General features: G+C 45.2%; 1 protein-coding gene across 1 annotated transcript in view; it reads right to left on the bottom strand.

The window, feature by feature from the left end:
• The window catches only part of Gfrl (Glial cell line-derived neurotrophic family receptor-like), a 220,476-nt gene that overhangs the window by 103,336 nt on the left and 100,132 nt on the right, over positions 1-17,008 (bottom strand). The window contains exons 3-4 of the mRNA XM_069118701.1: positions 15,088-15,258; positions 10,930-11,074 (exon numbers count right to left, since the gene is read on the bottom strand). Coding sequence (XP_068974802.1) covers positions 10,930-11,074; positions 15,088-15,258 — 316 coding nt within the window. The remainder of the gene's footprint in view (positions 1-10,929; positions 11,075-15,087; positions 15,259-17,008) is intronic.

Genomic DNA, 17,008 nt, shown 5'->3' with positions numbered 1-17,008 from the left:
GGGGTGAACGACTCGAACCGGGCACTAATTTCTGGTGTGAATTCGGCTTAACTGCCGTGCCAGCCTCCTACGGCTGTGCCCGGAAAATTCAACGGCGCCAAAACAATCGGACGGACGCGAAAACTGCATCAGACGCGGAATTCGCGCTAATTGTTCCGACGGTCCTTTTCACTGCTATACGTTGCTGTACGCTGCTAAACGCTAACCTGTCCCATATCCTTTCCTCTGCTACCCCGATGTTCGAGTTTCGGCTACAATATGTCGATGATTACTGAAACGGCTGCAATTTCGTGATCCTCGGCGGCAGACAGGGTTCTTTCGTCGGTGTTTAATCGCTACCGGATCTAAGTGTCCTCGTTTTCGGAATCGTGTTCCATTTAAAAACAAATTTCGTTAAAGCGGTCTCTGTTAAACCGATGTAACTGATATCGAAAATTGGCCAAGTTTCCTGTTGTTCGAGCGCATCGATGAAGTACCCATATATGTATATATGTAAGTATTTGTGGTCAAAGACGTAGAAAATTAATGACAACCCACATAGAAGATGTTACCGTTGCGTGAACTCCGACAAGCGATACTTCACACCACGGGAGTTGTACCTAGTCGAGCTTACATCGCGGCGATCGACCAGGTGCACCGAGATACCTTCATACTCGAGTCATGAATCCTTTGATCAGAGTTTGTAATCTTCCTCAAGTCGAAAAGGTTTCTGACGAAAAAAGATTGCCGAGAAATATTGCGAACAGCGCGCGAACACATCCTCGAGTATAAATATACGTCCACGAGATATAATGGACCCTGGTTCCGTTTCAGCTCGCAGAAACATCCAAATCCCGGAAGAAAATCGATTCTCTTATCGCGATAAATCATCATTACAATTACATCGAGACAGGAATATTCTCCGGAGCCGTAAAATAAACTCCGCTCTGCCGATTCCATGCAATCCGCGGGAATTTATCTCCCTGTTTCTGCGTGCCCGTCCACACATACATACACATCCACGATATTTCTCCAACACGTCAGCCTCTCTTTCTCTCTCCTTCGTTTAGTCTCTCTTTCTTCCCGCATGCAGAAAGTATGGAGCTTGTCTTGTTGTTTCTGCTTATTTGTCTCACCCCTCGCGTCCATCTCCGGAGGACCGTTTCTCTTTCCAATCGGTAGTCACTCGTCTCTTCGTCATCTTCCTTCGTCCTGCCCACGACTCTCTTTATCCAGCTGACGTAACAAGAGGAAGTTCCGGCCACGTTTCATATTTATAAAAGAGTTAATATTTATCCGGCCCCCAGGTGGATAGCATTTTACTCACCCACTTTCCATTCTCGTTTCCATTTTCACGATTCGTGCTCGCACCCCTACCTACCCTTTCTCGACCTCCGTGCTCCGCCTTTCTTAATTTTCATTTTCGGCTTCGTCGTCTGACGATTGAAACGCAAGAGAGGCCGGTGCTTTGGCGATCCGAAAACGTCGTTGGAAAATTAAAAACCGAATAAATATTGCGTTTCGTTTGTACGGCAAGCTATCGATACTGCGTGACAAGGCAAAGAATCTAAAATAACCAGACATCAAAGAGATAATTGTTCCCTTTAAAAGTTTCGTTATCTGTGTGGCTGTGAATGAAACTCGATTCGCAGGCAATCGCGAACCATCGACTAGACGCTGCGAATGATTAAAATTATCGCTGGAAATAATAATAATAATATGTAAATATAGAATGGCGTTCATCCGTTGTACATATTATGATTTTACCTTTCCTAGAGCACGTTAAAGGGCCGGCCCGTTATGACAACTCTCTCTCTGTATCACGCACACACTTCAACAATTACGTTATCCTCCCGATTGGTTTCCAATAACGCATTTATCCACTCGAATGCACCCTCTGTGGGTTATCAAACGTATCAGTTTTCAAGTGCACGCCGCGCATGCAACGAAACATTTCACCGATTGCATATTATTCAGCGAATCCTGTTTTCTTCCATCGTTCTGAATTATTCACCAACGTGCAAATATTCATTCCCATCGAGCCCGACGTGTTTTATCGCCTATCGAAGCCCGGCCAAGATCCTCGCGAATCGCGTTGACTTAATTTACTATTTGTTCATAATACTCCACGCGTATCATCGCTCATAACCTTCCGAAATTTGATCGACTCCGATGTAATCCTGATCGAGCGGATAGCGCATGGTTTCATCGATCATTTGGCGCAATGTTAATCTTCCAATATCGCTAGTATGTAATTATCTTTTGTCCGTTCCGGTTAAACGAGGTCAGTAATTTTACACCAACGTCCAGCTACGATTCGTCGATATTTATTTCTATCGGAAATAACGCGGTTTTCGTCGTCGAAATCTGTTCCACGAAATCTAACGAACATTACAAACATTTCGACTATCGATCAGGTCGACCGAATCGATTGATAAAAGACGGGCCGAATGAGATAAAAATATAGACCAATGCACGACGTGACAAGCAAACAACAACTACTCGAAACTGTTTCCCTTGTCGTGTCGTGTGTACTCGAGAGAGAGAGAGAGAGAGAGAGAGAGAAAGAGAGATAGAGAAAGGCAGCAGTTGCGAGAAATTTTAGTCAGTCGACGCCTCGAGCACACGAATCGTTCGAGTAGAATGGTCGCGGGGGTGAGGTTCGATGTCAAGACGATTTCGTTTCCAACCCTTCGCCATTTCCAAGTGGGATCACCGAACACTGATCGCCGATTGTTTCAATCGGCTTTAGCCACCGGCGCTTCTCGACTTCCATCCCTTCTCTTTCCCCTCTTCTTATCCCAACGCCCTAAACTCTATACAATTCAACTCGACTTCTGTCCGACGAAGATACGAGCTCCCGGATTGGCGAGCACGCGAGAAAATCCAGACGTCGAAATTTCCATACACAGCGCGAACTTTCCATAAGTATCGGTGTTCCGAGTATTTATTGAAATCTGCTGCTTTCGAAATCTGTCTGGACGCGATACGAGGGCTTGATACCGGAGCATCGATCCTGGTATTTCTACTAATCCTGCCTCCGTGCAATTCCACGTGATTCAAGCACGGTGAAACCGGCTGAATCGTAGCAGAGATCGCGCTAAAAGAGAAACGGCTGGTTCTGTAAATTATTCGTCCATGTTCTCCGATGGTTCAGACAGTCGACGCGTTTATTTCCCGTAAGAACCGTACGACGGTTTCTTACAGGCTCGAGTTCATCCATATTCTTGGCGAAATACCGCCATATACAATTCCGACGATGCATCGATGCGCTTTTACAGTTCCGCCCGCGGAATTGGGCGATTCGATTTACTTGGCCGCGAGAGCCTTTTATCCTATGCTCCTTGTACGTTTGCCAACGTTTTGCTCGCGTCCTAACCTTTTCGCGTGAGAACGCGCATACACGTCCCACGTCAGTGGGAGTTAGGAGACCGACAAACCTCGAAGAATGGGAAAAATCGAAGACAGAATGGTGAAATGCGCAGCGGTGCCGTTGCTTCTCGCTCTCTCGTTTGAAATTACTTTGATCCGGGGGTCTGGAGGTTTCTTTTGTCTGGAGGATCTCTTGGTTATCAAGCCGAACGGGAGGAGAAATTCACCGGCAATTTCACACCGGTTCAACTGCCGGAACGAAAGAGAGGCGGTTTGATCCTGAAGTCACCGGTTCGAGCTCCAAGCGGAGCGGTACATCGTCATTTCCGGCAAAGTTGGACCTCGTTAGCCGTTCATCGAGCACTTCGATTCCTCCGTCCCTCCCCTAGTTCCATCCTTCTTCGTCTCCTTGCCTCTCTACCATTTCACTTTCTCCTTTTTTCTGAAATAAGCCCCGTTCGCTTCTCCTCGAGGAGGAGATTAAAGAATAGAAATCCCCGAGAGCAATCTTATTTTCTACTTTTTATTTTCTCCTTCTCTTTTTTCCCAAGAAATAAATATACCGATATTTCATCGAGTTTCGATATAACATCTTCTCCCTCGACGACACTTCGTCTAAATCTCGTCGTCTCTGATCGACTCTTTTCGTGACTGCTGCCTATTTCTCGTATTCCGCCACTTGTATTCCGTAACATTCACGAGTGGCATTTTGGCAGTTTCGTGCGATTCTTACTATCGATGGAACAAAGAAGCAGGGGTTACGTGCAAGGTCTGTTCGCCAACGAAAATAATTATCTTGCTGTTTCGACGGCGTTGTACCGAACGCTTTTCGCGATACCTCTATGCAGATCGACTTAAATACGATTGGGTTGCTACGCCTTGCGACCGGAACAACGTCGACATGGTAAGTGGAAAGATAATGACGGGAATAATTCCTGAGAAACGATAGCGTGACGAAAATATGGAAATATTTGAAATTCGTCCGTCGTTACGCTTGCGTATAATTTTTCTTCGCGAAGGCTGCGATACAGACGCGATGCTACAAACCGATTCGTTTTTCCCTCGTTTTCGGAATTTATGAAATTCCATTAGAAGATATGGAAAATGAAACGTTTGCATGTTTAATTGTTGTCCAAACGTTTGTTAACCTGTCGGCGATTCTATGAAAGATATAATGTACGTCCTTTATTAAAATAGTTTATCAAACGCGTTCGGCAGCGATCTGTGTTTATTTTCGAGTGCGCCTCCCCGTCGAACGAAGTGTCGAAAGAGCCGGCAACATTTGTCACGCGCGATCGTTTCGAGTATTCGAGGATAACTCGATAGCGGAACACCGGCCTGGTCGATGGAATCCATTCGTTTTCAAACGTCAACTCCTTCGTCAGGGACCGACAGTATCGTCGACACGTCCGTAATTATCTTCGCTTTCCTATCCCTTGGGAAGTTGGTGGCAGAGCTAATTAACGTACTACACAACTCGGCCATTTCGCGCGGTGAATATTTTCGATGGGACGCGACGCGTATCGTATCACGGTATTGTTACCACCGTCTGTTTAACGCTATGTATCTCCTTTTCGTTTTTACATCGCCGAACTTTTAGCGATTTTCGCTTTTCAGAGTTCAGTATTTTCAGAGTTTCAGATTCAGAGTTCGTATAAATTTAATTTAAAAAATACCCGAGTCCCGATGCTTAATTACGCGTTCGCCGGTGGCATTTTTCGGCAGAAATTGATTTTCCCCTGCCATTCCCGGTTTCATTACTCGAGCGCCAGACCGCCCGGTTCTCCACCAAGCCATCCTTCGTTCCTCAACTTTGAAATTCCACGAAAGTTTCTTTGCCCCTGGAAGGCTACATATTGACGTTCATTTTTTCGAAACGATCGTCATTGGCCATCGTTTTCGGTACTTTCCGTGCACGAAATTCCAACGTCGCGAGACGAAAGTTCATCAGACCTAACTACTTGCTTGTCCTCTTGTAACTACTTTGGATCGATAGCGCAAAACTTTCCCCTTCCGACTTGATTTAAATTAAATGTCAACAGCTTGTACGCGACGCTGACTTCCAACTTTTCTATCGGTGTCTCAGTCTCTCCGCTTCCCTTTCGCTCTATACTTTTATTTTCCGTTTGATCGCGAGAAATACGCTTAACCGTAGCTATTAATCGTCACCCACTTTTACTCTTCGTTGATTTTCGCACTGCGTTTCTCCACAGGAAATCCACATCATCGTTCAGATTCCGTTGACGATACATTCGCCGACTGCAGCGAATATAAATTCCAAAATCTTCGATTTTTTTCACGACGAATGTCTCGCAACGAGAGACAAAATGTCGGACACAGAACAGAGTCGTCGGTGCGATACGTTTTCATTAGCGCGAGCTAGCAGTATCGCGCGAAGCGAGCGTACCGAAGATAAGTGGTTATCTCTCGTTTCGCTTTCTTTTCTCTTACTTTCCAAGAGGTTGTGTTCGGTCGGAGGCTCGCGAGCCGGATCACGCTATGGAAGCAGGTTTGTCTTCGTCAAGACAGACGAAAGGAGCGGGAAAGTGGTAGCTTTTTAGAAAGCGCATTCTCCTGTCCGTCCTCTCGTGGAAACGATCCACTCAGCGCCAGAAAAGATGGTGCATTGCCGCTTGAAAAATGAATATCTTCAACCAACGAAGGAAGGAGAAAAAAATTCCAACCCGTCGACTGCTTCCCGTTCGCCTCTTTCTAATAAAACGTCATACGAGAATTTATTTACTACCCCGTCTTTCAGCCTCGCTTCTTCTTACTTCGAACGTTAAACCAAATTCTTCAACAACTGCGAATATTTTAGTTTCAATGTTCATGCAACTCTGCGCGTTTCAAACGTTTCGTTTGACTACTACCGAGAGTAATTTTTTATAAAACATCGCGTTTGTCTTATAGCGTGGTTGTCGGTCTGTCGTCGATTGTAATCCGAGTCAAAATACCTTCAGTCTCGAACTATGTCGAAACTAAAGTATCTTCTTAAAGATATCTTCCTCGGGTATTTCTCCTATCGCTTGTACGCTCTGATGGTACTTGTACAGGGAAGTAGAGGAAGAATGGAAGTAGAGGAGGTAACGAGGGGTTAAAATCAGCTACTGTCTACGCCCGCGGGATCTAAAGTTTCGGGAAACACGAAAATGGATAGTTAAGCCAGGTAGATCAGCCTGTGTAGAAACCTCGATGCAACTCAGCCCGCTAATTAATACCAATTTCGCTAATCCACGTATTTCTCGCCTCGCTGTTCAATGAAAAATATACGCCTGCCTCCTTTCCACAAAAATCAATCTGCAATCTGCTACAATTCCCATCGAACGATATCGCCTACCGATCGCCAAACAGAAATTTTTACTCCAATTCCGAATACGAATTTAATCCGCCTTGATATCTGTGCGATGCAGTCGAGGAACAGTTTAACCGGCAAACGTATATTTGTCGCCTCTAACACGGCTATTTTTGTCCCCTTTTCTTGCGAAACGCTGCGAGTCTACTTATACCAGGCGTAACGAACCGCGAACTTTATGGCAAGCATTAATTAGATTAACGGGATCATTAGTTGTGGTCACGCGCACTTCTTGAACCTTACGCGTCCTGCATCGCCGCAAATCCTAGAAAGCAAGGAACCCCGCGCATGGAACTCTGCCGGTTTATAAATTAAACAAACAAGAAACGTATCGTAACGGATGGATCGTCTCTGGTCGTTGTCATATCGAGCGAATGTTCGACGACCTATTCGCGGAAATAAAGAACGATAACGTCGCTAACTTTGTCGAATTTATTTTAGAGGAGACTAGGAAACTGAGAAACTTTGCAACCCGGCAAATTAATCTTACTGAACGAACCACATAGAATCCAATAGTACACAGGTGTTTCGCACTTTACGAAGTTCGTGCTTGCGCAGTATCGAACCACGTATACATTTTCTATGAGTCATAGAAGAATTATCATTTGCAGGAGAAACTGATCTTTTGCTGTGACTTTCTGACTTTATCGTAGCGTTCGAGCAAACACATGAATTTTTTGTATTCGATCGTAGAGGAATAACTGGGTTATTTCCAGTGAAATAACACCAACGCTATGAAATGATGAGAAAAATACGCGAGTCGCGTCACGCGCGTGTTTTTAAATTCAGAAGAAATCCGTGAAGTTTCGGAATACTTTCTCTGCGTGCTGTATCCACGTTCCCAGGGTCCCGGTCCGTAATAACATTGAAATTCAATCCAACGTGCCGCTCTATAAAAGTAAACCAACCGATAGCGTATTCCTGATCATCGTCTTTCAGCCTTGTTCCAATTTTCTCTTAATCTGTAAGCCCAGATCCGAGTAAAACGGCTGAAGTAAAGCAGATAATGCGGCAAATTCCGTTCGCAAGCTCTTGCGATAATACAACAGCACCGCCGATCGTCGCGATATTGCGAATCCCGCACGTCGTTTTGTATCTCTTCTCGTTTAATCGCTTCGAGTAGCGTATATCAAAACTGTCAGAAATAACTGTAACCGGCACGAAGAAAAAGATGTAGCTGTCAAAGAATGAAAGGAAACGCGGATAGAAATTGAAACGATGGAATAGACCGAATCGTCTTCTTATTGCATTTGTCAGTTCAATTAGCGGAATTGAGAAGCTTTCAATGAGAGGATACGTGAAACGTTTCCCTGTACTTAACATCGTATCGTTTCTGCCTTTCTTCCCTCCCCAATCCTTCGATAAGATTTCACCGCTTCGCTTGCATCGCGCACAGTAGCCCTTCTATGCTGTGTGTCACGCGAACGTTACAGGGGAGGAATAACTTGTTTCTTTGGAAGTGGCAGCAACGAAAGGAATTCGTACGTTTCAAGAGAAGTAGCTGTCTCTTTCGCGTAACAAGAATTCTGGGGTGAAAAAGACGATTCTCCTTGACACAAACGTTTATTTCGCCGTTTCGCGCATTTATCCCGCCAACGAGGAAAACACGACGATATGCGATAGAAAGGTTCGATGTCATTTATTAGCAAGTCATCGAATCTCATCCTGTTGACAAATTTCCTCCCTTGCCAATGGAAATGTAGCAATTTAATGGCGATTTAAACGCAGTTTATTCGCAACAAATCATAAACTTATTATTAGAAGCGCGCGTTCCGCTGTTTTATTAATAACTCGGCTAACTTTCTACGCTAGTCACCGAGCCGAGTAAACGTCTAATTAATTTTAGCCCGAAAACTTGGCCTGTACACGTTCCACGTTGGTGAAACGGCGTGCCGCTCGACGTTGTATGCCGCGTAGTGATGTTTTTCGCGTTCTGCCGCTATCCTTTTCAACCGAGAGGAAGTCGTTCACGGAAGAAACGAGTTTCTGCCACGTACTTGGAGGGTGCGAGAGAACGCGCGTCAGTTATGAACGATGGAGGGGTTACAACGTTTCCGCGAAGAAATTACTTAGGCGTCGCATGCAACGTTGGCGGGCCGTGCGTGGATCGGTTGCTTCGCGGAAAGTGACTGCTAGTATTTCCACACTGCTCGCGATTTCACGTTCGTTTTACCGTCCTTTAACGGCCACGTTACCGTGCCATTCGCGTTGTTACCTTAAACATCGTTTACCATCGCGCTTCCGTTGCGCCACCAGGAAAACTCAACCAAGAAGGAGGCGGTTGATAATGATGATGCAACGTACTCAGAAATTGTTACGAGCTTTTTTCAACGAAAGTGTCCGCTTTCCGAGCGAGACGATGATGCATCGTACTTGGAACTCGCTATAAATCGCTTCGACGAAAGTCATTGTTCAAGTTTTTACGCGTTATTCCCGTATAAAGTGCAGTTAGCGCAGTTTTGTATCTCTCCTCCCCTTTTCTTTCTTTGCTTTGCTATTCAAAAAAGCTTCGGTAATGGTAATAATCGTATCATAGAACGGTACGTCAAACGATGAAAGTGACAAGAAAAATGCGAGGCGATTACTCAAGAAGAAAGATCAAGGGAGGTGGTCGTAAACTTTCGACGCGCCAGCAACTTGTGTAATTAAAAGCGTGTGCTCGCACACGCGCTCGATCGCTAATGGCTTTACGACGAAGCGCAGAGAAGGGAAGCAGACTGATGAAAAAACCTGTGGAAACTGGCCGATCTTGCGCTGTGCTAAATCTTAGGCAAACGAGGCTGAGAAGGATAAAAGTGTTCCGAACTATAACGCCTATCGATTTCTTTAACGCGAAAATGTCGAAGGGTCGTTGAGGTTAGGGTCCATAAAATGGATCTCTTGTATAATCATCTTCTCGTGGGAAACGATGCTAAGCTAAGAACTGCACACTGAGTGTAATATATTTGCCGTTTAATCCAGATTTTGTAAAGTTCCTTTTATACTTTGAAAATCTGGAATAAACTACGAGTATTAACGTTAAGACGTAGATAAAGATAGATTAAGTTGCTGTATAAATTTTCCTTTATTTTCACATCACGGCATGCGTCTCTTTAGCCTTAACTAATTTAAAACGTACCGTCAAGGCAGACTATGCAACACGTTGGACGAACGTGTAAATTATACCAGCGTAGCGTTCGCGTAAAATTGAGAGGTCGCGATGAATAATTTTATAAAACATTGTCACGGAAAGAATGACAGGCCCGAGTTAACTTGTCGTATATCGTTTATAGTATTTCTGTCGCGATAAACGTTAGCAACCACGAAATAAGCAACTACACCGACGTACTAATTTCGACCACCACGTAACTTCATTCTAATTTGAATCGCTACTATATACAGGTAAAAGTATTCTGGTACGATCCATTTCACCTACGATATCGATTTAATCGAAATAGAAGAGCGATCGTAGAAATTCTAAACGGAAGCTAAGCAGTACATCTAATGGGTTTAAAATTACGTCAGGCGGTCTGTCAGTCGACAACGGAACTTCATTTGCCAACTCCCCTTTAACTTTTCGTTGTTACCAGCACGTTCGCCGAGATTGGATGTTCGAGGGAGCTTAACGTTTCGATTTGCCGCGTTGCTTTTCAATCTCATATCACAGCTTCGAATTAGCCCCGTCAAACTTCTCCGCGTATGAATATCGCGAGATCGCTTACCACCGGCGATAAAAAAAATACGTATCATCGCTACCTCTCGACCTGCCTCTTCATAAAGAAAACCGTCGGCATCGAGGGAGAAGCATTAGGTCCGACGTAGGGTGCGAGTCGACTGACATTGAAAAAAGGGCAAGTTGGTCGGTGTTTGAAGACGAACGGTGAATGGCTGAACGAACGGTAGGACGTATAGATATACAGAGGCGCAAAGAACGAAATTCAGCGCGAGAGGCAAAGAAATTTACTTCTTTGATTGACATTCAAAAGGAACACTCGACGCTTTCTTTAAGTTGAATTATGAATAGAAGGAGCATAGGAAAAGCCGACGAAACCTCCGAGGGAACATTTTTGAGAAGAGGCGGACGTAAATATTGACTTCCGGACTTACGGCCGTCTGGAAAATGGGGCGAACCCGTGGCGAACGCGTGGCATACGGCTTCCGCTGGTTCGTTCGTGTGGGTTCGCCTGCATTCGCTCGATCGCCAAAAGTAGAATAAACTATGGTAATGATGCAACGTTTTCACTCACCGGCTCTCCATCCTGCACTTGCCCTCCCGCGCTTTGCAGTTGCTTTTGAAGTCCTCGAAAATCTGGCTGCACGATTTGCCGCGTAAACAGACGCTCAGCGCATGATTGCAGGTTGGCAGAGCGTCGATGGCGTACGGATCCTTATCTGGAACGAGCATCAAGAAGTTAATGCAATATTTTCAGTTCGTGTTTCCGTTGAACGACGGCTTGCTAAGTGACAACATCGATGGGCCAGAAGTGTGGCAGGAGAATTACGACGCTCGCCAATTTCACGGGGATAAATGAAAATATTGTCTGCGAGTATCTGACGTTCAGTTTGTTAAGGTTTTAAATAGCATCGTTGCTGACGGAAATGAAACACCGCAGCATGTTCCTTTCTTAAAAAAAGAAAACTATTTTTCGAAAGAGATAGTCACCGCCCGCGACGCGACGAGTAGAGGTAAAATTTAAACAGAACGGATGGACGAAAAATTCTACTAAAAATCTGATACACCTCTTTGCTCGCTCGAAAGAAACGAATAAACACGAACGGGTTACGCGTACATTGAGCTCGCGTTTGTTAAAAGAGCGCGGTAATTGGTGGTGGAGTAATTAAAAAATTCCTCGAATGAAATTACCGTTCGTTATTAGCAAGCAGAAAATTCATGGTACCGTTCGCAGCCCTAGAAATCGTGGCAAAATAAATTGAGGCTCTCGAACGTACAAATATAACGAAAAGACGTATCTGCGCGAAACCCAATGAGAAATAAAACAATAAGTCGCCGGTGCGGGCGCCTGGGTCTGGATAAAAAGAAGAATCAGAAAATAATAAAGGTATTCTCTTATCAAAGGGGGAAAGAAGAGTCCGGATGGGTGTGTTAAGAGGCGAGGAGAGATTTTTCGCGGATAAAGGGAAGAGGATCCGGAAATTTCCTGTGAATAATTTCAAAGACCGCCATCCCTCTCCTCTTATTCCGCTCACGAATTCCGCGATAACAAAAACGATCACAATTAAACGCCGGATTAATTCATTTAAGGCCGGAGAGATCCGTAAGCGGATAGTTGATGAAAAATGGATAAAAATCGGAGAAAGGAGAAGTCGAGTCGCAGCATTTACAATCTGCTTTGTAAATTAAGAACGGAGGTGAAAATGATTAGCAAACGCGCGTGAGATATACGTAAAAAAGAAGAGTCGATGAAATAAGAATAATGGAAGATGGAAGGATAGATGGGCGAGAGGGAGGACCAGATAAAGAGAAGAATTCCTCTCGCGGAATCGACAGGAAAGAGGAGAGGCATTCTGTTAGAGTCGCTAAGAGTAAAAACGAAAAAGGAGAAAGATAACGAAAGGGGAAAGAGCGAGAAAAGCTGAGAAAGCTGGGGAATAGAAGGTAGTAAGGGGCGGGGGAGGAAGGATCGCGGCTGGAACAGCGAGTGTGAGTGAAAAGAAGCGTATTGGGAATTATCCGTGAATCGTTCGAAAATGCTCAAAAGGCTCGACGGCCCGGACGAGCGAGCCCTCGGGAAAATGAACAATGGAGACCGTAGGAAAAGCCGCAATGGCGCGGAGGTTATATAAGAGGCCGCAGTCAAAGATATCGCGATCCTTTTGTTTCTTCCACGAGAGCCGCGTCCGATCCTCTCTTTTCATCGAAGGGAAATGTCCGGCTGAGTGGCACCTCGATCAAATTTTCTTGTGTCGTACGATGTCCGTTACAACTTCCGCTACGTTGTCTCCGCCAACTTACCAGATAACTTTCCTACGATTAACCTAACCTCATCTGATACGTCAGGGGCAGCTCGCGACGACGCCGACTAAACCTAAAGATAAATGTTTCCGATAGATTCGTTTCCATGGTAAAATTATCCAACGGACTAAACATCCATCAAGCATTCGATCAGTGTTAAATCGCGTTCCAGATAGTTGATACGCGTCGAATGTACTTTATCGGAAAATGACAATGACATATTAGGGGCGGCTGCGTTTTGTACCGATAAAATATTCATTAAATTTGTCCGCAAACGCGAAACGAAAGAGGATCAGGAATCGAGAGTCGGTAGTATTCATGGGACGTGAAAATGTTAATTTCAAAAGGAAATGTCTGGAAAAGGAAGCAATTAAGAGAAAAATAAATTAAGGTCAGGAGCCAAGATTTCACCGCCCGTGAACTCCGCCTTCAAATATAATTTTGCTATTAAAACAGGGAGAAGAAAAAGCGGAACTTTGCGGTAGAAATACTTTGAGCAAAGATTGACGGTGTAGGGAATTTATGGATGATCGGCAAGGTTACCAAAGCATTCGTCAAACTGATATACCGAACTCTCGCACGAACGCTTTAGCGTCGACATGCTCAACGTAACTGAAAATATAATTGCTCGCCAAATACGAATAAGATAGCGAAGGATGGATGTTTCAAGAGATCAAGAACGAAGGAGAAAACTCGAGCCATTGCGATCCTCGAGACCGAAGGAGCAGGAATAATTTGGAAGTAATGAGTCGAGCAATTAGAAGAGTTTGGCCAGAATCTTAATTACATTTATCCCAGTGTATAAGCCGGTATGGTCCGGTGAAAGCCGGTCATACGGGAAAGGCAACGCGGATAATGAAAGCCCCGTGCCGCAGCCGCTACGAAAACCAGGAAGCTTCGGCACTTAATGAGATTAAATTCGCCCTCCTGCTTCGAAAAAAGGAAACGAAGAAAAGGGAGAACTGGCTTCCGGGTGGCGAAAAAAAGAAGCAGAAGGCGAAAGGAGGCCTGGCAAAGGCACGCAGCTCTTCCCTTTTCCCTCCGTTAAACGCGCAAAGATCCGCGCGTTCTCCTCCTCTCGAAGTCAACGTCAGTTCCAGAATCCAGTGAAAAGCAACGCGTTGTAGCTTATGCAGCCGAGGCCTTTGAAGCTTTCGACGAGGCATAAAAAGATCGCAAAAAGAACGAAGAAATCGGTTCTAAGCTTTCGCCTCGATGCGCCGAGCGTAACGTGTTGCATCTACGATCATCCGGCTCTGCCTCGCCACCTTCGTTTTTCATCCACGAGCTATACTGCGCCAGCGTTTCGACCGAATTAAATCGCCTATCCTATTATCGAGTCGAGGCTACGAAATAATTAAGAGGGTTAACCGACACCGGCATTCGCCAACGTATCCTGAAATTAGATACCTCGTTGGGAATTTTTAAAAAGAGAAAAGCGGATCGATGACCGTAACTCTATCTTGTATCAATCGAACAGAGAGCAGAGAGACGCGATTTTTCACTGTGGACGTTTTAAAAAATTGAATGACCACGGATGATGAATTAGAAATGGAGGAGCGAATACACGATGCGAGTACCGGACACGAAAAGCGACCTTACATGACCCAGTTGTGAACGAGCGGAGTGACATGCGAAAAAATAGATAAGAATAATTGTATTTCCAATTTTCCTCGGTCGAAAGGTCTAACCAAGCGAAAGCGAGTTAAAATAGAAAATATGTAGTTACTGACGATAGACGTGCCGGTCGATCCAACGAGAAAGCGTATTGCTGAAGGGGATCCTAGTAAAAAATATCCGACTACAAGCTCCGTGCTAGTCGAAAGGCATTCGGATAATCTTGCTCGTGCGAAGGGGAATCACGGAGAATGCGAACGGTAAATATCGTCCACAATTTCTCAGGTAAAGACGAACGGGACGGATTCCGGTTTCGAGGACGCTCGAGCTTCGACCAACGTTCTCGTTCTTCCGGTTGGCGGCTTGCTTCGAGTGCGTACAACGCCAGATAGAAGTTAAGGTTAAACAAGAAACGAACGATGGGACAGATTATTGGAAACGTCGCGCGTGTACGACTCGTTAAAAGTTTCCGAGCATCGTCGGTGGACGACAGACCGAGACCGCCGAGAGGAATTTCCCCGACGCTCGCTCGGAATCTCTCGTTGCAATCACGACCTCGCGATTAAACGCTTGTTAGAAGATTAACGCGTGTCCAGCTCGATCCCTTTTTCACGGCGACTAGATCGATCTTAATTGATTTCCTCTGTTTCCGCCTATAGAATCCTATTTTCTGATAATAGAAAAACTCGACGACTTTATATTCGTGGAAAGATTGGCGTTCGTATCTGGCCCGTTAAAGTACGCGGAAAGCTGTTGCAATTCCTTCGGATAGTATCTATCGAAAAATGTAAATTTTTCTTCGATGAAAACTTACCTTTCTTTGAGACGTAGATGCAAGGATGGTCGAAGAGGAAATTCTGAAAACTGTTGCAATCCGGATCTACATGCGGTTCCCTGCAGAGGCACGTTGGGCGGAAGAAAGGGAAAGCTTGCAGAGTGTGCAGGGCCGCTTGACACTTTGTCACTGTCACCGTCGAACAAGCCACTGAAACAGTTAAATTATTATTAAGCAAGCATGCTCATTGCCGATGACAAATACGTCTCCTTAACGAGGCGCGAGTACGAATAAATTTTGCGTACCTCTCTCGTATCAAATGCTTCTCGTAAACACGTGACAGTTACGGTAGGGAAATGAAACGCGCAATTCGAACGTGCGAATGACGTCTGACGAAACACAAGCCCGTAATTGCGCGTGCGATTAAACGAAAAGAGAAGAAAATCGAATCGACAAAGTCGCACGTGTACGTGTCTCGTGTACGGTGGATTCGGCAGGATTATATTTCGCAGGACAATAATTGGTGGAAGACGCGACAAACGTCGGTAACGCGTTGCTGCGGAGACCGAGAAATCCCATCGAGGAATTGGGCGTAACGGGAGCCGAACAAGGCTCGACAGAGAGATTATCGTGCAAGAATGGAACGGTCGCGTTACACCGCAGGGAGCAATGGGAAGTCCTATAGTCGGAAAACCGAGGATAACACTCGAGGTGCCTCGATCGTTTCAGCAACAACAGTTCAACCTTCTGTGTAAACCTAACCCCTTTTCCTTGTTGCCACGACGCGACGGTAAGATCCATCGACTGTCGTCGTCGATGCGATACGCGAGGAATGTACACGCTTAGAAAAATTTCACCCGAGGGAAGAACACAGAGATATTACATTACGAAATTGCTGAACGCGAAAAAGAACTTATAGAAGGCGATATATGTGAGACGAGGCATTTCACGTCGTGATATATTCGTTTCGCGACAGTTAAAAATTAATTTGCCGCCTGAGAAAGGTGATTTCGCCTGGAGTCGCGTCGTAAACTTTGCCTGGCCATTACTTAGCCGGCCGAGAATCCAATCGATCCGGGAAACCAGGCTTTTAGGACACCGGGTATAACTTTCCTAGAAGACCGTGGAAAGATGGCAAACGAAGAGTCAGTGCTCTATCTTAAATTAAACATTAACTTCTGGCTGCCAGAGAATTTTACTTTCCGCTTTGTAGCCGGAACTCCGGGCTCGTACGAATCTTTTTCTTCTTTCCTCCCCGGTGGCATTCCCTTTATTTCTCTGCCATGCCAGCACCAGCACTCTTATTTCCTCGTCGACGGAACGTTTAAATTAGGTCGCGACGACGTCGACGCCGCCGATGGTTAACGTCGTTTTCATCGGTTCGCGACGAATCTATGCCACGAGTTGCACGTTGCCGAGTCTTCACAAAAAATTCACCCAACGAAAATCGTATCATCGGTGTCCTTCGAGTCAACGTCTAAAAGGCTGGTCGCGATAAAGAAATGGGTCACCTCCTGACAGGTTAGCAACTCTCTTCTCTTTCCATTTCTGCATCGTATTGCAGACGCGATTTGTTATCGAGATAAATCGAGATTATCGGATCGCAGAGCCGTGCTAATATTCCGTTAGCGGGTGGAAAAGCGCAATTGAAACTTCCACTTCGGTCATTATTTTTCGATCTGACATTCGACGATGACGACGACATCTGGATTCATTACTTATACCCCATCGCCGCTGCTGCACGGTTATTACGAAACTTACGATGTCTTGGAATAGTAATTAAGGCGCACTCTCGTTCCTATTCTTTCTCCGAACGACGCTGTACTAATTAATCTGCGTACGGGGGAATCTCGCGCGAGCAGGAAAAAGACGAGGAAGAGAGCGAGTTGAAACTGCTTTAACGAGGAAATATTTTAACCGTTAAAATCGTTGCGCGAGTAGTCTAGGAAGGTTGCTCGGC

This window comes from Bombus flavifrons, chromosome 8 (genome assembly GCF_040668555.2).
Source record: "Bombus flavifrons isolate JBK064 chromosome 8, iyBomFlav1_principal, whole genome shotgun sequence".
Taxonomy (NCBI): domain Eukaryota; kingdom Metazoa; phylum Arthropoda; class Insecta; order Hymenoptera; family Apidae; genus Bombus; species Bombus flavifrons.
The sequence above is the reverse complement of the archived record's forward strand: the minus strand, read 5'-3'. Positions and strand labels throughout refer to the sequence as shown.